This window comes from Ambystoma mexicanum, chromosome 2p (genome assembly GCF_040938575.1).
Source record: "Ambystoma mexicanum isolate Mex_15411 chromosome 2p, UKY_AmexF1_1, whole genome shotgun sequence".
In the NCBI taxonomy this organism is placed as follows: domain Eukaryota; kingdom Metazoa; phylum Chordata; class Amphibia; order Caudata; family Ambystomatidae; genus Ambystoma; species Ambystoma mexicanum.
Window position 1 is genome coordinate 806,297,799 of NC_090923.1, and position 24,787 is coordinate 806,322,585.

Here is a 24,787-nt window from a genome sequence, read left to right on the forward strand (position 1 = left end):
GGGGTTTTATTGGGCAGTCTTTCAGAAAATGTCCTGGTTTTCCACAATACAAACAAAGTTGCTGTTGTCTTCTTTTATCCCGCTCTTGTTTTGTTAATGGAGGTCGTATCCCTCCGATCTGCATGGGTTCTAGAGCGTCGTCTGGCCCCCGTGGCGCATTGTCTTTAGGCCGAACATGAATTACTTTAGGAGTCTGCTTTGGAACGGTCTGCTTTTTGGTCCTGCAACCGATGGTCTAGCTGCACGACTAGATTTATGAATTCGGTACAGTCTCTGGGGGGATTAACTACCTGGGCCAAAAGGTCCTTTAATTCGCCTCGTAAACCTCAATGGAATAACGTGGTTCTTTTGTTTTCTGGCCACCTGGCTTCAGCAACCAATCTATTGAAAGTCGCAATGTATGTTAAGTCTTGGTTCCCCTGCCGGAGGGATAAAAGTTTGTTATCCACTGCTTGTTCCTGGGTATGGCGAGCAAACAGTTTTTCCATTTCTCTCTGGAACCCCCCCATAGTCCTGTAACAACGGATCATTATGGGTCACCAACGGCACCAACCAATCCGCTGCACTTCCACTCAAGTATGATAGGATGAAAGCTACCCGAGCTTGGTCATTTGGTAATGCCCCAGGGTGACAAAGGAAGTGAAGGCAACACTGATTTATGAATGCTGCATACTTCTATGGGCCGCCCGAAAACCTTTCTGGTGGTGCCAGGGGAACTGTTCCAGGCAGCGTGATCTGTACTGGTGTGGGGGTATAAGATGGTGAGATAGAATTTTGCATCGGTGGATTTCCTCCAGGCAGAGAAGTCTGCCCTGCCTGCGATTGCAAGAAATGTCCGATTTCGTTGGTGCGCTCCTTGGTCACTATTAGGTCTCTTGTCGGGCTGAATGAACCTCAGCAAGAAGGTCCCCCGATAAATGGGCCAATTGGTCGATTTCTGATGTTACCATGGCGCCCAGATGGATTATTTATGTGAGGCTTCGCGTTCTGTTACGCTCACCTGGTATCCACGGGGATGCCACCCAGCCAGTTGGTCGTTGGTGCCCTTCCCAATGATTCCCTGGTGTGGACTCGGTGTCAATGGGATTCCGCCTGGAAATGAACACTATATTAGGACTGGGCGACCAAGTTAAGTGTTCTCCCCACCTCTCTTTCCAGCCCCTCCAGGTTCTCTTCTCACCTGGTGGTTGGAATCTGTGGGCTCTCCGTCCTGCTCTCTGGGCAGGGGCGCGTTGTCTTTTGTGGGCGCGGTCCAGTTAGTGCACTGACTGCTGCCCTTGTAGTGTCTTTCAGGTAGGTCTTATTGCGATTGATGGCATCATAATTCTTGCATGCCTTTTCTCTGTTCTAAATGTTTCTTTTTTTTATCTCCCTAGGTGCGCCGAGTGTCCGCTTGGAGAACTGGATATGCTGGTTCTCACCGGGAGATGATGGCGCGCTATAGTGCTGTGATGCGGTAAGGAGGCGCTTTGCGTAGCGCAGCGATGTCTTGTCCTCACTGACCTGTGCTTTTCTCTTTCCATAGGTCGAGATGAGTTCCCATCGCAGATGGAGTTCTGGAGCTATGCCAGCCGAAAGGCAACCAACCAGGTAAGTCTTTAAGCACTTTGTGGTTGTAATGTCTCCACTACTTCCTTTAATGATGTCTTTCTCCTTTTCTCAGGTCCTTCGATCCGGGTGGTGAACTCCACCAACAGAGCTGCCCAGGAGCTGCGAGCAGTCAAGGATAATGAATGCAGGTAAGATTCTGCTGCTAACTATGTTCTTGGTTTTTCTGCAGGTCCGGAATTCACCAGGCTCATGAGAAAGCTGGACACGGTGAGCATCATGTTGCTAGAAGCAAAGTAACGCGAAGCATGTTGTCTTGTTCGGGTGTGGTTTAAATAGCCACTGTAAAGTAGTCCATGTAAAGTAGTCCCTAGGCCACCACACCCAAAACACTAGATCACATAGCTTGGTTCTATGAACCAAGCTATGTGGATGCCTCCATGTTGGCTGAAAGCCTAAATAAAGTAGTTCCTTAAGCAGATGTCTTTCCTTACTGATGAGCTTGGCGCCAAAGGCGCCAGGACTGGCCCCAAGAGGGCCTGAGAAGTGGATGCCAGGCCTTATTAGTAATCCGAGCCCTGATTCCACCTGGCCAATGGGGGTCCGTTATGGACATTTTCGCCCCACAGTTAGCCAATCTCAGGAGTCGATGATGCCAATGACGGTGCCATTTCACAAAAGGAATGGTTTCTTAGTCAAGGAACCTTAGCGCACCAATAAACCGAAGCTTTATCTCTCACGGAAAAACGGAACTGAAGCCAACAGTTACTGCATGCAATATATACCGTCAACGACATCGGCACCGAGACGGAAGCCCTCGAAGGACATTGAGTCGACAGGCATCGACGCGGAGCACCCCCTGCTGGAAAGTTTCTGAAGCAGCTAAAGTGGGATATGGAGATATCATAAGATGAGGAATACGTGGGGGGACACAATCCATTCGAAATATATAATACTGGCAGCAGGATGAATGTCTTCTGTGCATGGGAGATCGGTATGGTGTACGTCAGCATGCCAAGCTGTTAGCAAGGCTGAAATGGATGGTTTGCTTGGGTTATTATCCTCGATTAACTTTCTTGTTCTGGTGTCTACTAGGATAACTAGGTGATTTTAATAGTCAAGAGTTTGCCCTGATATTTCAGGTTTAGTAGCTTTGTTCAAAGGGAGTATGACAGGAATTTGAACAGCCTATAGCCTCAAAGGGCCACACCCCTTTTAATGATGTTAGATGCAGGGTCTTCAACTTTGTTAAAAGGCGACCATAAATGTTGGACTACTGCAAATGGGTGTGGGCTCTGCATCAACAAAGTGTAATGCTACCTGACCTTGTGTGGAGAGTTAAATCATTGCTAAAAAAGAAGAGCATTGGCATGTATGAACCATCTTTTCCTTTTATCAATATTAAAGGAATACAGCCAGCTGCTTTGAGAATGTCGCAGTAAACCTTCCTAGTTATGGTCCTTAACCCTTCACAGCTACACACTCAAAAGTAGGAAAGTAATTTCGATTAAATGCTCAAAACATTTTACATTTCACAACCACCACTGCCAGTAATGACTAAAATGAGCATCCACTGAAACGCTGTTAACAAATGAAGCATACATTCTCCCTTTTGCAAGTTGAAGGGTGGTCTCCATATTCATAGTAGAAGTGCTGAACAGCCAGCAGACTGTAGTGGCTTCCCATCACTCAAGACCTGGTCCAGATCCGACCTTTATCATCTGCATTTGAGAGGCTTTTGTTTGACGCTTGTTAGCAAGACCATTTGTCATGAGAGGAATGAAGCGTCTGTATTGTTAATCATGTCATTGGCTGCCCACATTTCCCCAATGAGACTCGAATCAACTTGCAGTGTGTACCCCACATGCTGATTCTGTGTAAACAGGACTCAGCCAGAGAGAAAAGTAAGACTTTTCACTTTTAGTGTTATTTTGATTGACAGGAGAAAAATGTCCTCTCAGTAGCAATTACATGTTTTAGGGCTACAGTTTTGCTATACAACTGGCTTTTGGATCACCAATGTACAAACCTTTTCCCACACTTCCTAAACAGTTATGACTATCCTAGCACATGAAATTAGTTCTCTTCATTGAAATTCTAAAAGTACAAATTGGAGAGGACAGCCTTGAAAATACATAGCACAAAAGCAGATGAAGGTCAATGCAAATACATTCAATTCAGTATTTATTCAAAGGCAATCCCTGGCACTTACAATGATACATTATGGAACAGAAATAGATTCTGTTTAGGCATCTTTTGTGATGGCATCGGTTCCATGGCCATAACAATCATTTTATTTCAGACAACCACATTTATTTTTCAATCTTGACCATTTTTATCTTGTATCGTTTGCTAAATCACAGAAGCCGCTGCACTTTGGTGCATTATCATAAATGTTAAAATGTAGTGCTAAGTACATTACTTTTTGCTTTAAGGCAGTTATGAAAATATTATTGCTTCAGAGTCCTTTTTGTATCTCAAAGGTGCAATGTAGTCGAAAATACACCACAGCATTATATTTGTCATTCCTACCCTCTACAATCCCCTGGTTTCTCAGAAACATACACATCTATCACATAAGCATTCACTTGAAGAAACCAGATGCTCCCGCAACCATACATTTATGGGTACAGTGGTCCAAGTTGTCAGCGTCATACCAATCCCAGGGCGCTAACAAAGAAAATGAATGTCCATCTTACAAAGTACCGTGTCTGGGCATTTTCGAGAATAACAATTTTACATGGACAACAGAAACCAGGCAGTACATTCAAACTAATGTTTACAAACCCACCTTTCAACCATCTGACTCCTGTGGTCTGTTATTTGTCAGCTAGAAGTCTATGCTCACCCAGTATCACCCATTCAACATTCTTTAGATATATGAACACATTTAAAAAGCCACACAATGTTCAATTCAGTCACTCGCTTTTGCACAAGGGATTCAAACCTTTTCCAGCATGAGAAACTCTGGGAAAGGGAAATATTCTACTTCACATCGTCTTGTTGACTATGTGCAAGCCTGCTTTTACACTCACCATTGGACGCGGAGAGCGACTCGATAAAGACAGAAAGATGCAACAAAAATTCGACAAACTGCAGATAAATACATTAGCTAGAAGGCAAAAGGCAAATGCGCTAGATACAGACAGACAGCCATACATACATACATATAATAGATATCGCGCTCAAAATACGCGTGACTCAGGCACGTTCTGCTCGGCCCGGCAAAGCAGTTTCAGGCACATTCCCATGTGCTGCCAGTCTATTAAAGACTATCGCCACCTCACCGGATGTGTGAGGGAATATGCTAGCCATGCATTCAAGCTGTAACAGTATTTTCTTTAGGCAATTGTTAAACCATGCCCACAGTATACAAAATCAGGACAGCATCCCATCGATTGACTGCTATGAGGTATTTGCTGCCAGGTTGGTGTGAATGATCAGTTGCAGTATGATTTTTAACTTGATTGTATGTCCTTCGGCACTGTACACTCAGTTTGCAGAAATCCCTCATACCTTGCCACTCGCCCTCTTTGAAGAGTCCAGATAAAATGGTGGAACAGAACCATTCACTGTTCAACTGGGAGGAAAACAGTTGGACACAAGAAACAGATGGAGGTCAGCCAATTATTCAAATTCTCCAATGGCATAAATCAAACAAAAGTGAGCCTCTTCTGGAAGTGGGAGCTTGCAAAACACCACAGGTGGTGGACACAGGTGTAAGATAAGCAGATATTTGTCACGGAAAAGGTTAAAGGATGCACATTATCTATGCAAATGGGGGAGAAAGGGGGGTGCACAACAATAAAAATCAAACAACTTTCATTGGGCTCAGAGGATAACTAACATTCACAACAAAAATATGCAAGGCAACGCTCCAGGCATGGTGCTAATTACCCTCTCATTTTCTAAATAAACCGGATTTATAAACTAAAAGAAAATCAATATGGCTAAAAATCCAAAAATTATTTAGTGACCGATTTGCCGATTGCGATCATGAACAAAGACAAGTGACTGGGATAGTCACATCAATTACCTAAAAAACAAGTATAGCAATCATTTTCACTGCAAAGTAGATTCCTAGTTTCGTACCCTAGCATGCACGGAGAAAGCTTACTGTTGTCATTAAAACGGACTTGAACCATCCAAAACCGAAGGAATGGCACACGCACGTGTTGTAGATGCAGTAAAAACACAAGACAATGGCTATTAAAGACATTGGACTTCACGATGTGCTGTGTTTTAACCTAATTTACATTTTTTTGTATATTTACAAAGCACTTGCAATGCATTCAGCGCTGTTCACCTGAGCAACATGGTATTCCCAGAGATTAAAATTGGCTAGCAATTACCGAATGCGTTTAATTTAACGCATAGCTAGGAGAACCAAACTAAAATCAGATCATCAAGGCTACTGGATTAAAAAGAAACTGCACAGGATGGCAAAACAGTAGGCTAGAACCTCGGGCAAATTGAGGAACTAGAATACAAAAATATGGAAGTTTGCAGCAACTGGGTGTAGCAAGATATCACTACTACAGGAGCCCTAAACACACCATTGGATTAGGCTTTTTGGCGGTGGTCTGAAAAATCAAACCCCGAATTGGTGCCCAGAGAGCAATGTCTACAAGTGTTTTCTGTGCAAAGCTATGGTCTGGTAGCTTCCCGCTCGCCATTTTACATTTAATTTGCTGTGTGCTGGCCCACATGAGGATGCTTAGAAGTGATAAGACCCCACAATAAAGGTCATAACTTCACAAAAACGTTTAGCAGGTACGTTGCAGATTCCGTTTTATGGTAGACAAATCACCAGATTTACACCAAGAGCCCCAACACACAACTCGAAGGGGCTGAAAACATACTGGGAGTTCATAAATGCACAACAGATGAACATGTAGCACTACCAGCCACCATACTCATGTCAGAAGTTCGCAATCATAAATAAATAGGATACCATATCAGTTGCCGAGCAAAATCACTTCCTACTGTGTGAAATCTAATATTAGATTCTTAATTAGACCTACACACCTTAGAACGTTGTAACCCATGAGTGCTGCAACTACTTGCAATCTTGCCTTGAAGCTCTGCCTGACCCCGCAGGAAGCCTTCAAGTCCAGGCACAATAGAAAACCGCAGTGCGTGGAAAACATTTTCTTCTTATAACTAACCACCCACAAACAAAATGCACATCAAATCACAGGAACTGCATAGTAAACTGGTGCATTAGGCACTACCAGCTTCTTGTATGACACTCCATCGCCCCGACCCCACTAGGACATGCCACTGTATGACATTCATCTCCAAGTTCCAATACTTGCACATTTGAAGTTTATGGCAACACAAACTGAAGGCTGCAAATCACAAGGCTCCCCTAATATACATTGGGCACCCTCCCTCACATGTATGTTCCTAACATACCTCAAATGCCCCATTCCAGATCAATCCCTTTCATTTAAAGCATTATACAAAGTGCAGTCAACAGATTTTCAAAATTGGGGCTCCCCTAAGACATAGCTTTGGATCACAGAATTACAGGGAAAGAATGTCTTCGAGAATAATTCATAATTACTTAGTTCCTCAAAAAACAAAAACAAATGAAAGTAGGTATACACCGAGTTCAGAAGATTAAAAACCCTCTGCTGTAGTTCGGGCCATCTAGATCTAGACTACACCCAACATCTAATAACTTTAGCATTACACTACGAACAGCAGACACCAGTATTGCATACTGATTGACTCAATAGCAATTCTAACTTGAAACCCACAACAGTTACGTGGCATACTCTCAACAGTGCCTGGTGCTACATTTAGCATATCATAGGACAAAAGCCAAAATTACAATAAGAGGCTGATAGGAAAAGTGTGGTGTGCTCCGATTGGGTGGGAGTGATGACCAAGAAACCTGTTGGGCATTACAGTGGCATGTGTATCAATGGATCAGAGAAGAGCCATGCTAGATGCACTCCCAGTTGCTTTACTGCTTCATTCCAAAGGACCTCTTCATTTACCTCGCATAGAATCAGAACTTGGGCATGGCTAAGAGATCCTTGGGAAGAGCAAAAATGCTCCCGTCTAATGAGCTGTAAGCACTTTCACTCACCTGCATAGCACTCAAGAAATGGTTGCTTTGACGGGTACCTTTATAAGTTGGCAACCAGAGAGCCTGTGTTGCAATCCACGGAGGAGAAGGGACAGTTGTCAATTTGGGTGGACTATTTTATCCAATCTGCCCTTAAATTCGAGTTCTCCTATAGAACCAGCACATGAAATAGGGAAGCTGACAAAGTTAGCAGACAATATGAAACCTTTTTCTGTGGTTGACCGCAGGAATGTCTGCAAAAAGGAGGATTTGGGGACTTGTACTGTGTTTCTATGCACTGTTTAGACCAACACACCTTAGAACGCGTTGTATGTAGGCCTCTTACAGCAGGTCCCATCAATTTCCATCACTAACATGATGTGCTATCTGATGTATAAATATTGCATTGATAACTGACTCCTGTTAGATGTCCTGTTTTACCGTTCCTATTTACACACAGAACATTTTCATTTGTTTTGATGAAGTGCACTTTTGTGGAGTAAGCCCCTAATAAAGTTCATACGCAAGCTATTTTCTGGTCACAACTCCAATTCCGTTATTTGGGTGCACTGCACAGTCCTTGAAAGATTACCCAAGATATAAACCTGTGACAGAGATGGAAAGATCAGGCCTTCAATTGAAATGATATCATTCTGGACTCGCACACCTACAATAAAACTGGTTTCCCTGAATGGTGCAACCATGACAGCACACTGGTATCTCCAGTGTCAAGAAACAGCACTGCCACTTCCACCCCTACAGTTGCACGTGACCCAAATGTACTGCAAGCACCAAGATCTTAACGGTGTATATTATATGGGAACATACATCAACGGAACTAATCTGCACTAATAAGGATACCAGAAGATTCACCTCAATAAAGGCTTTTTGATTTTTTTCAGTCAGTACAGATAAGGGGAGCCCACAATGACAGCTACATTCACATGAAGTTGCAGCAGTGCTTTTACAAGGACCAAATGTTACCAAAAATCCAATGAAAACAGGTATTGTCGGAGAGGGAGCCGGCTGCTAAATAAATGTGTCTGGGGTGCTCATCTCATGCCAAAGCACCAGGTTATTCCTCAAAAGATCCACAACCCATAGGGCCTGTAAACATTCAGTTCCCCACTACATAAGCTGGTAGCACCCCAATTAAAAATAAACTGTTTCACTGTATAGCTTGCTGTAAATGCCACTGGGCAGCAACATCGTGTCTCCCAGGCTGCCTGGAGGGTATCAAACATCCAGGTCAACTGAGTGGAGTGATCTCGATTCGTCCACGCTGAATGAAAAGGAAGATGCTACCCGTCGTAGGGCAGAATCAGCTCTTGCAGGAGGTACAGGCTCAGGATTAAGTTTGAAATCCACTTAAAAAGGTAACAATCCAGCACCACAAATGTAGCTGCAGCCTTTTGACCTGGTTACAGAGTTCTCAGCGAGAGTCCCGATTTCTCTCTTTCATGGCTTTAAAAAAGGAACAAAAAAAATACTCTACAGGTATTTTTTTCTTCTTCAAACCAACAAAATATTTGAAAGAAACTATATACTTTTTCGCTCTTGAGCTATATGTCCCTCCATGCAGTCTCTGTCGTGTCTGCAGAGATCAAGAGCTGTCCGATTTTCTGTTGCTTGAAGATATATCCACATAAAAAGTAATAACTGCTCATTCCCACAAAAGTCTGTTTTGTTTCTTGCTGGCATTCTTCGTTATTCTCGAATACTGGCAGAGTAGGAAAACTGAGGGAAGTGTGCTGGCTGATCAGGCTCCAAAGAATCAAGGTTATCATCTGTGATGGCAGAGAAAAGAAAGCAAACATCAACTCGAGGAAAGAAAAGTAGTCGGAGGTCAATTAAACTGAGTTTGATCACTTTTAAATATGCCCTAGACGAAGATAATAGAGGCAATATCAAAAGAAATACATTTAGACAGAGTCAATGTAAAAAGATCATGGACTAAAAAATACTAACATTAACATGATTGCAAGGCCGAGAGAGGGCCCTATGTTCCAACTGCGAAAGAATCAATTCTGGGCCCGCTTTGCACAAGTCTGTTGCTCAACAGGAGGTGCAAAATAGATTCAGTTTCCAGCTATGCCCCGCCCCATGTCCCTTAACTGCCTCTCTGCTGGACACCCCTGGAACCATGGCACTTTCCTTCATTGCCTCCTCACCCCCTAAACTAATCTGGGGGACGCCTTCTGAACTGCCACCTCTCCGGTCTTCTCCACCTACCACCTACACATTCCGCTCACCAGCAACCAATCTCACCACAGTTACCTTACACTTCCTTCCCCACTGCACCGGCCTGGCCTGTCCCCTTTCGTGCTACATGCGTTATGCAGAGGACAACTCGCACTGGATTACACGAGAAACATCCTCTGTGTAATGCATTGCACAGGCCAGAAAGCATGTCAGTTCTTAAACTCTTCGGGAAAAATTACATTGAGTCTCTCTTGTCCAACATTATGGGGCACCAAAATATTTTCTTGCTACCATGCTTTTCCGTTTTTCGTTTTGTGGTCAGAGGGACTTCTAAACACCCCTCCATTTTTGCGATATGCTGCCTTTCTTGCCCTTACAGCTTGAGAGGTGGGGTGCTTTTTAAGAACCCCATTTTGGTCCAATAGTGGTTCTATCACCTTGAACATTGTTGTTGAGTAAGCTGGTGTCAGATGTACCTTTGTTTTAGCTACACCATGGTTGTAGCTTTCTACTGCATTAGTAGCACAATTACTGAATATGCTAGCCTTGTGGGTACCAAGGCATTTTTCTAAGTGCTGCATATGCCATTTTGTTTTATGAGATAGGTTCATCTTGAGCCCACAAAAGCATTGCCTATTCAGGTTTAAACCAGTATAAACTGGTTTAATAACCCCGCCAGACATGCCAATTTACATCCTGTGTGGGCGTGCACAAATATTTGGCAGTTGTCTGACCAGCCCTGATTGGTTGGCCTCAAAACCTTTAAAAGTGCGTTGGTCAGCTATCTTCCAACTCCACTGATCAAGGGAGACCATGGTCGTTCATCAGATACGTTCCTGAATTCCCCTGAAGACTGACTAGATGGACCGATACGGAGGATCCGGGTGAGGCCATACTACCTATAGCCTTGGATCCCTGCTCTCTGTGATGGAGGAGTCTGCTGATGGACTCTTACTTTGCTTCACCCCCTGAAATGTCTGGCCATCCTTGGTTGAATATACATCTGCAGCAGCGGATCCTCATAGAAACCTTCTCATCTGTAAGTGCCTGAAGGTAGGAGCCACCTGTGCTTTGCTGGTCAACAAAACAGTGGCTACTACTACTCTGCCCCAGCTCCTCATGGGATGTCTTGGGTCCCCCTCCAGCCATTGATATACTCATGGGAGAGTCTGCTTGCTGGCTGGCTCGACCTATGGTCTCCCCCTTAGTTGATCCAACTTGCTTGGCTCGTCTTCCTGCTGCTGTCCTCGTTGTTAAGATGGATTTATAGAATCTGGCCTAGTAGACAGACTTTAGGAGGCCACCCTAGTTTATAGTGAGCAGAGAACTCCGAGGTTAGCCAAAACCCAATCAAGGTAAACATGGAGAGCAGTCAAGGCTATTCTCAGGAGAGTGTGAGTTGGGGTCAGGGGTCCACAATGAGTCCACACAGTGAAGCACACAATTCAATTTAGACAGGAAAGTATAAAAATACAAATATGTGTTCTAGGCCTTACACACACTAAATAAATGAAACTAGCAGGGGATATTATTGCACAATACTCAATAATAAACATATACATTCACCATATGTTATTAAAATGCATTCAAATGACAATCAACACAGGAGGTACATAAATGAATGCAGTAAAGATGGAACCATGTCACATGTGAATTTCCCCAACTTCACCAGTCCAGTCCCTAAGAAGAATGGGTCTTTGTGCCCAAATGTCACAGGAGCCACAACACTTCTCCCCAGAATGTAGTCTCTTTAGATAAGCTCCGATTGCAATTGTGTTGGCGAGTTCAAAGAAGATATTTAACAAGGTTACTAGACAAGTAAAGTGTGTTCTCATCTTTAAGATGAAACTACCCAGGTTCGCTTACCAAAAGGCAGTGGAATGGAATGTTGGGATACAAAGGGACTGGTTTCCAATGTTATCCTACGGAGGACAGGGGGAGACAGATGCTTTGCGTCTATTTACCCCCCCTGACTCCGATTTTCAACTGGCGGGGTGGGAGTTGTTGCTGAAGGTTGGATTTCCCGCTGTTGGCTCCTCTGGGAGGCCCTCAGGAGCTGCCCAGAGCAGGGGGGACTTACCACTTCAGGTAATGCCCCGGGACCCATAGTTACAGGGCCAAGCAAAGCTTAATGCTACGAGAGTACCCCCAGGCCCAAAAGACAGGGGTACTAAAAGCATTTTCTTCCTGTTGCGAAAGGCTCAGAAGTTTTGCAACAGAAAAAAAGTACAAATACTGGCCTTTCCATGGCAGCCATTGAAAACTATTTTTTTGTGAAAGTTAATGAAATGGCGGCCATGGAAAGGGAGAAGGGACTACATGTAGTCCCTTCTCCCTTTCCATTGCGGCCTGTCACAGATCAGGAGCGGACGCACTGGAGACAGAAGTGGAGGCGGAGCGGAGCACTTACCTGAATCCCTGGCAGGGGAAGATGGTGGCCTCCAGCCGCAAGGAGCCTAAGAACGGGAGCGCAGGGGATTAGCATGTGGTAATTTCCCCATTCCAAGCCTCCTTATTGGCTGGGAGGCTACCACCCACCCTCCCCCTGCCAGGTACTAATACAAGATACAACCCCTGGCAATGAAGAAATGCAGGATTCACTGATGCAGGCCTCGAAGACGGGGGAAGGAGAGTCCCAGGGATGGCCGCCGCACACAATGGCAGGTATCCTTTCAGTCACGGTTGAAGAAGCTTCTCTAGGACAGGATCCCTTGAGTCTGGGATGCTGACATTCAAAGGGAAGGAGACTTGTAGCACAAGCTGGCAACCACCGAAGTTCCGAGTACAACCAGGGCACAGCAACACTTCTGGCAAGATAGCCCACGAGAGAGCTGGTTAGTCCACCGGGTGGTCCGGGGACACGTCAGAAGGCTCAGGAAGGCTGGATCCTCAATAAGGAGTCAAGCCTATTAGGTCCCACTAGTCCAAGAGCTGAAGCACCGCTCAGGTTCTTCACAATTCAGGTAGCCAAACTGGCCTTCACTGGGCCAGATGCAGGAAGGGATTGATGCCAGACCTCTAAGGGCGTTTTCTTCAGATTTTCAGTCGGCTGTTCGTCTACAAGGGACTTGGCTCCAATGGTGAAATGAAGAAATTGCTACAGGAGTTCTCTTATCCAAAATCCAGCCTGGAAGCAAAGGTCAAGCCCACCAATGGTAAGGATCTGCACCATTCAAACAGCCAGCAGTTGTCCAATCAGGGGCCATTATTGGTTTCACTCATCCCCCACACCTAGAATCTTTGGTTCCACTGTTGTGGAATGGGACTAGACAATACTGCCCACTTACTATGCCACAGCAAAGGCATGACATTATATGGGATTTCCTTACTTGGCAAGGTAAGCAAAAGGCCAAACAATATGGTCAAAGAACAAGCGAAAATCTCACAGCATGGCCATTTTAGGGCACTAGCCACGTTTTGGAGCTATACGCAGTAAAACATAAATGTGCACACTAGAAATAATGAAAAAAAAATGGAACAAGTTACTTACCTGCAACTGTTGTTCTCCAGCATGGGTCTGGCATGGATTCACATGCTCATGAATATTGCCCATCGTCAGGCTGGGAATCCTCGTTAAAGAAAAAATGTGTTTCAGTTTTGTTTCTGAATTGTCTTTCTCCTAACAACCAATCAATGGTCTCTGGGCCATACTGCCCCCAGCCAATGACTGCCCTCTACCTAAGCCCCTCCTCTGGCAGCCATCTACAGATTTGGTAGCACGTAAAGTGGCAGTAGGACCAAGAGAAGAGCCGCAGAGGGGTAGGCGGGAGGGTTTGCATGTGAATCCATGCCAGACCCATGCTGGAGAACTTGTTCCTTCTCCAGCATGTGGTCTGGCATAGATTCACATGCTCATGAATAAAGAATAGATAGCAGTACACACAAGCACAACCACGGGAGGCGGCAAGGCTCAACATTAAGCATTTCAACATCTCAACATTAAGCAACTCTTCCTCACCAGGCTCACCTTCAAGGGAACAGGTTGCGTAACACTGCTTGGCTGACTCTGGACTCCTCCCTGGAATCCCTGTCGACGCAGTAGAATCTCGTGAAGGTGTGCGTCGACCTCCATGTAGCAGCCCTGCAGATGTCCAGCAGGGGCACACCAGACAGGAACGCCGTAGTTGCAGCGATCGCTCTGGTCGAATGGGCTCTCGGACGGCCAGCAAACGGTCCGTTTGCCAACCGGTGACAATGGGTGATGCAGCCGGAGAGCCACCTGGAAATGGAAGCCTTGGAGAGGGCCTTGCCTTGGTTCACAGGACCAAAGTTCACAAACAGCTGTGGTCTCTTCCGAAAACTCCTTGTGCGGTCCACGTAGAACTTCAGCGCTGTAGCCACATCCAGGGAATGCAAAGTCCTCTCAGCCGGCGACAAAGGCGACAGGAAGAAAACCGGTAACACCAAGGGCTCGTTGAGATGGAAGTAAGTCTGACGGCACCTTGGGCATGGAGGGGTGCGTCCGCAGCACGACCCTCATTTCGTGGAATGTTAAATACGGAGGCTTACAGGAGAGGGCCTGGATCTCTCCCACTCATCGTGCGGAGGTGATGGCCACAAGAAACACGTTCTTCCACAACTAGAACTTCAGCGGTGCCCAATGCATTGGCTCGAACCAAGGACCCATGAGCCTAGTCAGCACCACATTGAGGTCCCACATCCGGGCCGGAGCCTTCACCGGCAGGAATGAACAGAAAAGTCCTTTGATGAATTCCTTGACCAGGCGGTGTGACCACAATGACGACTGCCCCGAAGTTCTGGTGTAGCGGTAGATAGCCGCCAGATGAACCTTGATGGAAGCATGGGCCAACCCTGCCTTGGCCAGCGACAGCAAATACGGCAGTACCTGCGGGGCCGTAATCCATAGAGGGTCGAGTTTCTGTGCACGGCACCAGACTGTGAACGTCTTCCACTTATGGCTGTAGCATTTCAGTGTAGACGAAGCCCTGGTCTTGGCAAGCGCCTCCTTGCAGTCCGCCGGGAGATCGAATCCACCAAACTCTAGCGTTGCAGGAGCCAGACCTGCAAGTTCAGTGACCCTGGGTCGTGGTGCAGAACCATGCCTCCTTCCCTGGCGAGAAGATCTGCGTCCGCCGGAAGCTTGACTGGAGGGGACGCTGACATGTCCAGAAGGTCTGGGTACCATATCTGCCTCAGCCACGCCGGTGCGATGGGGATCATCATACACCGGGACCGTCTGAGTTGATTGATGAGTCGCAGAAGCAACGGCAATGGGGGAAACGCATAGAGGAACAGGCCGTCCCAGGGGAAGGAGAATGCATCCCCCATGCTCCCCGGCTGGGGAAACCTGCTGGCAAACCTCCGGCACTTGTGTTCGCCGCCGTCGCAAACAGATCCATCAAGGGATTGCCCCATCGTCGAAACAGTAGGTCCACCTGATCCTGACGAAGCTCCCATTCGTGGTAAGAGCGCAGCTCCCTGCTGAGTGAGTCGGCGACAGTGTTCTTCACTCCTGCAAGATAAAAGGGTACCAGGAACATCCTCTGGGTCCAGTGCCATAGGTCCTGCGCTTCCTTGGAGAGGGCCGGCGATCTGGTGCCCCCCCCTGCTTCCGGATGTAAAACATTGTGGTGGTGTTGTCAGTGAAGACCCGCACCACCTTGCTCTTGAGGGACGGAAGGAAAGATTTGAGGGCCCAAAGCACTGCCCAGAACTCCAGGACGCTGATGTGCAATGACTTCTCATCCAGTAGCCAAAGGCCTCTTGCGTGGAGATTTCCGGTGTGCGCACCCCATCCCTCCAGGGAGGCATCCGTCTACACCGTCTCCTAATCTGCTGGGGTCTGGAAGTCCGTTCCCGCCGATAGAGGCGCATGGACGCCCCACCACTGAATCGCTTGACGGAATGTCTCGTTGAGGGCAAGCTTGTCCTCGAAGCTTCCAGATACTTGGATCCAACGGGCGTCGAGGAACTCCTGCAGGGGCCGCATCCGCAGCCTGCACAGCCGAACATGGTAGATGCATGACGAGCAAGGACTTGATCGACCTCACCCTGGCAATTTCCATGGTCAACAGCTGTTGTACCTTGCCCAGGACGGCCTTTATCCTGTCCTCCTACGGCGAAGCCAGGTGCGAGACTGTGTTGAGCCTGGACCCCAGAAACCGAGCGTCCTGCGATGGCACCAAGCAGGGCTTTGCATAATTTATCGAGAACCCCAGTTCCGTGAGTAGGCGGACAGTCCTTGCAGTGTGCTCGATGGCGAGTTCCCTTGACTTTGCTCGGATAAGCCAATCGTCCATGTAGGGGTAGACCTGGACCCCCTGCAGGCGCAGCCGCACCGCCACTGGCGCCAGGCACTTGAAGACCCTTGGCGCCGACTTCAGCCCGAAGGGAAGGGCTTTGAATTGATAGTGCTGCCCCTGGACCACAAAGCGTAGAAACTTTCGATGCCCATTGCGGATGGGGATGTGAAAATAAGCATCCTCCAGGACCAGCGATGACAGGAAATCCCCTTCCTCTAGTTGTCCGAGCACGTGCTGAAGGTTGACCATCCGAAAATTCTGGGACTTGATGTATTTGTTGAGGTGGCGGAGATCCAGGATGGGCCGCCAACCGCTGGTCTTCTTCCTGACAATGAAGTACCGCAAGTACACTCCGGAGCCCCGGAGGCTCTTCGGGACGAGTTCTATCGCTGCCTTTTTTTTCCAGCATCGCTCGTACCTCCAGAAGCAGTTGTGGGACATGGTTTTCAGGGTGTGTCCATGGGCCAGGGTGTCCAGCACCCAACGGTCGGTGGAGATGGACTTCCGCATGCCGACGAAGTTCGCCAGCTGGCCTCCCACCGGGGTGCTCACAGGGGGGCGGTCCTGACGTCACGGCCGGTTCAGGCCTGCTTCGTCGCCGACATCCCACCTTGGGGGCCTTGGTGACTGCTTTGCTGTGGCCCCTGTAGGTTTCCTGGGCCGAGGAACGGGGTGGTTGATGGTGCGAAGAGAAGTTGCCACAGAATACTTTGGAGGCACCATGGGACTTGCCTCCGGAGGCCCGAAAGGACGGCCATCGCTGTTGGAGTGTGCCCAAGGCACGAGCTGTCTCTGCCTTCATGGCTTGCAGAGATTCGTCCACCGTCTTGCCAAAAAAGTTGTCCCCGTCGAAGGGCATGTCCAAAACCGTTGTCTGGACATCCTGATGGAAATTGGTGGCCTTCAGCCAACCTCGCCGATGAAGGCAAACGCTGTTGCCCATCTGGCGGAAGCCGGTGTCGGCGATATCCGTGGCCACCGTGATGGCATGGTTCCGATGCCACCTCGCCCTCTTGTAGGATTTCAAGGGCTTCCGCTCTCTTGTCGTCTGGGAGGAAGTCCAGCAGAGGGGCGATCTTAAACCAAAGCTCCCTGTCGTAGCGGGCCACGATGGCGAGAGCCTTGGCCGCTTTAATGGTTGTTGCTGCCACCGAGATGACCCGTCATCCCATGGCGTCTAGCTTCTTTCCCTCGCCGTCCGGTGGGGAAGTGGAAGTCGAAGCCACCGATCCTGCAGATTTCTTCCTGGCTGCTGCCGAGACCACCAAGTACGGGGACGGCTGCGATCTGAGACACTTCAGTACTGCCACGACCCGTAACCCAAAACCCCACTGGCATGGTCACATGCCAGGTAGGGTTAAGACTCCAGGTTCACTTGGGGCCCCAAGGGCCTTGCACTATCCTCATAGAATCTCCTTGAGTCTGTCCTGGCGCCTATGGCGCCAGGCTTATGTTCAGATTGGAACACTATCTTGAAGGGACTACCTTTTCATTGGAGGCCTGCAGGCAACATGGAGGCACCCACACAGCTTAGTTCCTAGAACCAAACTGTGCGGTGCAATGTTTTGGGTGTGGTAGCCCGGACTACTTTACCTGGACTACTTTACTAGAGGGGTATATGAACCACACCCAAGTTACAGAACGTGCTTGGAGTTATTCCGCAGCCAGCAGCGTGACGCTCATCGTGTCCAGAGACCAGACTCCGGCGATCCTTGAACAGCGGACCTGCAGAGGAGACAAAAGAACATCATTAGCAGTCTCTGCTTACTTGCAACTTTCCATCCGTCGATTATCCGTTCTTCCTGCTGCTCGCGGTCTTCCATCCAGTCGGCAGCATCATCGAGACACCACGCACACACCAGAACGAAGCACCTGGAGGGAGAGAGAAAGAAAGACAACGTTAAAACAGGTTACTCACAGCATTTACAGCAGTAATCACGAGAACCTGACCTGGCTGGGCATTTCTTGGCCGGCTCCGCTCTGGAAATTTTCACACGCCCAGAAAGACCATTACGACCTGAAAAGGAATAAGGAATACAGTTTAGCAAAAGAAGACATTACCGCGCCGCACTTAACCTACCATCCATCATACGCTCCTGCGTCCATCATCCTGGTAGGAGCCCGATCCAAGCTGCGCATTCACCGAACCTACGTGCACCTAAGGGTGAATAAATAAGGAAAAGACATTAATCGCAAGAAAGGAAAGCAAGGACATTTTAAGACTGCTATAACCTGATTTACCTCCTTAAAGACACTTGAATGGGTTAGCACCAGTGAAGTTAACTCGGTCGCTCAAACCCGCAGAGAACTACGCCCCCCTGCGCTGGAGGCAGGACGGAGAGCACGCCAGACATCACAACAAGGTGAGGAGTGGGCCATCCGATCGAATCCAGGGGGGGCAGGGGGGAGAGAGGAAATGAAATTTGTTCCTAAATCCAGTCCTCCTGTGTTTTCAGGCCCGACCTCCATAGAAGGCACCATCCGGAATCGGGAAGGGTACAGGGTGAATCCGGCAACTTGGTCATAAGGGCATCCCCGTGGATACCATGTGAGCATAACAGGTACAGAGTCTGGCACCCATTATTTCTTCTCATACCGGTCTCTCTTTGCCGCGGCCGAGGACGGGTTCTTCAGGAGGGACAGTCCTTCGTCCCAAATGTCGTCCAATAGCGGGATAGAGAGCACGGTCTTCCTCTTGGCCTCTCGGTGCTGATAAAGGAATCCCTCCTTTTCCTAGGGTTCAGCTGAAATAGCTCCGAGGCCCTAGAGATCATGGTATGGAACAAGCCGATCTCGTTGGGTGGAGAAGCCCTGGATACCAGCAAAGGGAGGTCCGTTCCTTCGTCGTTGTCCGTACCCGTCATCGCCGTCTCCGTCTCGTCCCTCAGCGGAGAGGATGGAGGTGAAGGATGGTAGGATGGAGGTGAAGGATGGTAGGATGGAGGCGGATGGACTCTTCTCTTAGGAGGCAGGTCCCCCGATGGTCCAGGCACCGCGGGATCGCCCGTCGGAGGCACGGGCATCCTTGTCCTTATCTCTGAGCACAGGGTGTGCAGAGCTTGTAGGATGTCTGCCGACATGTCCGGCGATGGTGGCAGTGGCGTTGGCAGTGGCATGGTGTCCTCTGGTTCCTCACCGCCCTGCCGCCCCTCGTCGGTTCCCTTGTCGCTTTCCACGTCTGCCTCGATGAGGTCCTTCCCATAGGACCTGGCCTCGACAAACTTCTCATCAAGCACTGTCCTCAGGCCAGAGAGCTCCACCTCTGAAGAGATGTCCGAGTCCGGCTGGACTATCGTGCACCCCCTCCTCTTCTTGGCCAGGGGTGACAGCCTCAGGGAGATGATCGGCATCATCTTCACAGGCGTCTTCTCAATGGGCAGGAAAGATGATCCCCTCCGAGCAGGCAAGGAAACTCTCGTCTTGGGGGTCGTCTCCACTGGGACCACATCAGCAGCCTTTGCCAAGGACGCCACCACTCCTTCAATAGACGCCTTTGCCTGGTGAACCTGGGCCTTCACAACCTTGGGCGCGTCTGAGGCCTTCACTGTGGGGGGAGGGTCAATTCCCTACTCCCCCTTGGCTTTCTCCCTTGGAGTCAACTGGGCCTTCTGCAGAAGCTTACCCGGATGGTCTGACTTCCTTTTCTTTGCCGAGTGTTGGCTCGTGGTTGACTGCGTCTGCGATGCTGCACACGGCCTGGCTGCCGCGGAGCCCGTACCAACAGCGCTCCCGGTGCCTGCGGACTCGCAGTGCTTTGCCTCATGTTGGGCCCCCATCGCCGAAGCGCCCTCAAAGCTCTTAAAAGACCGCTCAAATTTCCTCTTGGGGGGAAGCATGCTGCCGGGGCTCACCCACCGCCAGGGTCCTCGTCTGCAGCCACTCAGCAAGACGCTTGCGACGGTCCTTCATGGCGCGTGGCACCATGTCCTTGCAGAACGCACAGGCCTCCTCCACATGCGAGCGGTCCGAATGTAGGCAATAAAGGCACAGGGAGTGCCCATCGTCCAGGAAGATGTTCTGCAGCCCGCATCCTGAGCAGATCCTGAACAGAGGCGTTGAGTCTCCTTTATCCTCGGCCATGTCCACACGGTGTAGGCCTGCAAGAATCTTCTGGAATCCTCCAAGAAGTGAACTCTATGAAAAAACGCCCTTGAGGGGCGTAGAAAGTTAAGAAAAACGGGTCCCTGTTAGTCGGATGGTGGATCGATGGAGCTTGAGGCTCGATTGACCCAAAAATAGAGCAAAACTCTTAGACAAATCGCTAAACTCAGTAAAAGCTCGAGAGCTATAGCACGAGTACTCCCAACAATTGAACGTGTGGTAAAAATCTGAAGATGGCTCCCAGAGGAGGGGCTTAGGTAGAGGGCAGTATGACCCAGAGACCAGTGATTGGTTAGGAGAAAGACAGTTCAGAAACAAAACTGATTTTATCTTTACCGAGGATTCCCAGCCTGACGACCGGGAATATTCATGAGCATGTGAATCCATGCCAGACCCCATGCTGGAGAATATACAAATATATCTGCTGCCACCAGCTTGCCTTTGGTCACATTAAAGTAACCATACATCGCAACTGTAAAAAGCTAGAGTGATACAAAAGCACCCCCCATTGCACTGAACTGTAAGATGTTATAAAGTTACAACAAATTTAAAAGATGAACAGGATACAGTTTCCCAGTACTGATAGTCTGAAGGACTGATCAGCTCCCCTGTCTTTTCCTCATTTGTTATGGCTAAAGCGAAGTTGACGGCTTCAGAAAAGTCACAACAGGTTAAAAACGAAACAAAATGATTGGGGGATCCATAGAAGCTATGGAGGGAAAGTTGCCAAAAGAATAGTTTTTCGTAACACTTTTCACCTTGAGTGTCATCATCATAGGGGTCTTCAACAGGAATGCCTTGTGTGGAGGTGTGGATGTGTGTGCTTTGTGTGGATCCTTGCTGCACCATGGGTTCAGGCCACACCATCCATAGACCCCAACCGCTGCAAGGCACACAAAATTCCTAAAGTTACTAGCGTGTGCACCGCCCCCTTTTTTTTTGCAGCAGCTTTCGCCTTAAGTGATCATCGCTGGGTTTCATTTCTTTGTTTAATTGCCTCCTCTAAGGTCTACTGGCACAGGGTGTTGGGACCGTCTTACCAAACTTCATAAAAACCATATCTGAGTCAGTTCACTCTTAGTACAAGGCTGTACCACCTGAATGTTTTGGTAACATGGACAGAGCAGCCAGGCTTGTCTTAGGAGGGAGAGAGGGCTGTAGGTTGGTACAAAGAAATTGTAACATACATATCGTCCAAAGTAACACTGAAACACTATGTATTGTAAAAATAAATGGTTTATTTAAATTCAAGTAGGCACAGATAGATCTCGGGGAAAGAAGTACTATACCGTCATATAAACACAATTATGAAAACCAACTCAATACTTAAGGTTATACTTTGGGCTGTAACCCATATTGAGAATACAATCCACAGTCAAAGCGAGTAAACCTACAACACATTCAGAATGGCAGTCCGCTATTCTTGGGGAGTAAACCACATTATATATACTTTTTGAATACAATCAGTAATTCAAGGGTAGTAGACCATGTCAGTCATGCAGTGACACTCAGTTATAGAAACCAGATAATAAACCAACCCTGTTACAAGCATACACCATGCAACATTACTTTTTAGAACTCAGTTCAGAGCTAGTAAAAACAACTCCTACTTTCTTGAGGGGCATGAAGCTACTCCATGATAATTATGAACAATCAATAACTGTTAGGAAAGATGAACAAGTTACTTACCCCTGGTAACGTTCTTTTGACTGGATGTTCTTCCCACGTATTCCTCATCTTTGATATTCAATATCCAACTTCAGAATTCTTTTTCCGGCAGAGGGCGCTGTGCGTTGATGCAGTCAACTTGATGTCCTTCGATGGCCTCCGTCTCGAGGATGATGTCATCGAAGGCATAAATAGTACGCGCAGCGCACGTTGGCTCCAATTCTGTTTTTCATTCTCAAGTAGAACTACCCGCATCAAAACGGGTTTGACTGTAGTAGGCTTTGAAGGAGCAAAAGCTGTAATTACACAGGAAATTCTACTGAGGGATAGGTTGGGAGGGCGATGACGAATACGTGGGAGGAACATCCAGTCGAAAGAACGTTACCAGGGGTAAGTAACCTGTTCTTCAAATGGATTGTGTCCTCCCACGTATTCCTGATCTTTTATAGACTCCCAAAGATGGTTTAGTTTTGGTGGAGGGAGTAAGAATTTTGTTATTAATGGATTCCATGAACCGAACGAAGGACAGCTTTTCCAAAGCTTCCATACTGGGTTAGGGTAGAATCAAGGCAGTAATGCGCAGTGAAAGTGTGTAATGTGGACCACGTAGCTGCCTCACAAATGTTTTAAATAGGAACACCACTTTGCAAAGCAGAGAAGGTAGCCATGCCCCTAGTGGAATGGCCCTCAAGCCTTTTGGAGGGTCGTTGCCAGTCAGCCTGTAGAATTCTGAAATCGCTAGAATAATCCATCTGGACAAGGTTTACTTTGTCAAAGCCTGAACCAGTGTATGACCCGTATAACCTATAAATAGTTGATCGTCCAGATGAAGTTTTGAGAATCTTGAAATGTACAAGCTTAGAGCCCTATGTGGATCAAGGCTGTGCAACCTCTCCTCCTCCTTGCCAGGATGAGGTGGAGGGTAGAAAGTGGGTAACTCAATCTTCTGTCCTGAAATAACCTTAGGTAAAAATTAAGGCTTAACCCTTAGGACACCTTGTCCTCGTGAAACACTGTAAATGGAGGTTTTGAGGATAGTGCCTGCAACTCACTCACTCTATGGGCTGAAGTTAGTGCTACCAACAAGATGGTCTTGAAAGTTAGTAACCTTAAGGGACATGAATGTAGAGGTTCAAATGGTGCACACATAAGAACTTTTGGCACCAGATTGAGGTCCCAAATGGGAACCTGAAAGGGAAATGGAGGGAACACATTAGTCAACCCCTTCACAAATTGTATAGCCAAAGGTATTTTAAAATATGAAGTTTCTTCAGACGAGCACTTGAAGATAGATAACGCCGCCAAATAACCTTTAATGGTCCCAGCATGGAGCCGCAGATTGGTTAGGTACAATAGAAAAGTAACACCTCCAGTGTTTTGCAAAGCAACAGTTCCACATTCTTGTCCCTGCACCAGCAGCAGAATTGTCTCCAACGTCAGCGATACAAAGACTTGATTGCGGACCTTCTGGTCAAAAGCAAAATCTCCATTACATCATCCGGGAGGCCCCAATCCCTGCATCTGAGCCTCTCAGAAACCATGCATGAAGGCTGAGAGTCTTGACCTCTGGATGGAAAAACCGCCCCTCCTTTCGCAAGCGAAGGTCTTCTCTTTGTGGAAGACGTATTGAAGGGCAGATGGACATGTCCAGACAGTCCGGGTACCACGTCCTCCAGGCCCAATCCAGGGCAATGCTGATCATGTGTTTCCCGAACTTTCTCAACCTCCTGATCACATGAGGAATGACTGGGACTGGAGGTAATGCGTACAGGAGTGGAAACTCCCAGTCCACCACAAACATGTCTACTAGAGCTCCTCTTGGGGGAATCTCCCTGCAGCAATACAGTTTGCACTTCTGGTTGACACTGATCACAAACAGATCCCCTTGAGGTTTTCCCCAAAGGGTGAAGATCACTCGAAGGACTTCCTGAGCTAGTTCCCACTCGTGGAAGACTGCTCTTCCTGCTCCGAGCATCTGCTGCTGTGGTCTCCTCTCCGGCTAGGTGAGCTGCCGATATAGAAATTTCTTCTTGTATTGCCCAGAACCAGAGCTGCATTGCCTCTCTGCATAGTGGTAGTGACCCTACACCTTCTCTTGTTGAGGTAGTACATGGTCACTGTGTTGTCCGTCATTATCAGGACATTCTTTCCCCGTACAGAGGGCAGAAAAGCCTTCAGCGCAAGTCTGATTGCTTTTGGTTCCAAAAGATTGATGTGCAGTTTGGATTCTGATGGAGACCAACGACCGCTGCTTGTCAGATTGTTGGCGTGGGCTCCCCACCCTGTGAGTGAGGTGTTTGTCACTACTGAAAGGCAGGTTATACTGTAGAGCCAAAGTTCATAGGCTAGGCCCACTTTAAATGGAGCAAAGCGAAATGTGCCCAGGATCACACGGTTTAAAGTGCACTGAAAGTCTTTGCAGAGTGTTCAAAAAGAGGTTGGGGTGATTCAAAAGCTATAGTTAGAAGGCCTGGAGCCAACCTAGTTTAGAAGCCAAGGATTTAAGGGTCACCCTTAGCAACCTGTAGGAAGGGAGGCCAGGCAGGACACAGGACCTTAAAGAGAAAGGAAGCTCCAGCGGGGGCAGTTGTTCCTGGCAGTGGTTGAAGTTCGTGGTTCCGACCAGGGGAAGAGAAGATCTCGTCGAGGAGGGGACGTGGAGTCGTTGCACTGCACAGGGATGAAACCAGCCGCGGAGTTCCTGATTAAAAGGTGCAGCCCTTTTATTCGCGGTCAAAAGTGGTGAGCTTGGCTATCCGGGCGCTGGGGTGCTTGGCACGGGCGATTCGACCAAGTGACGTCTTTGGAAGCGAAAAAGGGTGAACTGGTTGGGCCTACCAGCTCAATGGGAGAAGGCTCTCCAGCAGAAGATCTTCGCTTGTCGTTGGAAAAGTGGTGAGTTTGTTGCAGCAGGGCTTCACCGGTG

At 48.0% G+C, this 24,787-nt stretch overlaps 1 protein-coding gene across 1 annotated transcript in view; it reads right to left on the bottom strand.

Moving 5' to 3' along the window:
* Positions 1–8,497: 8,497 nt before the first annotated feature.
* The window catches only part of AKT2 (AKT serine/threonine kinase 2), a 1,087,541-nt gene continuing 1,071,251 nt past the window's right edge, over positions 8,498–24,787 (bottom strand). Inside the window, exon 14 of the mRNA XM_069644479.1 lies at positions 8,498–9,414. Coding sequence (XP_069500580.1) covers positions 9,335–9,414 — 80 coding nt within the window. The 3' untranslated portion in view covers positions 8,498–9,334. The remainder of the gene's footprint in view (positions 9,415–24,787) is intronic.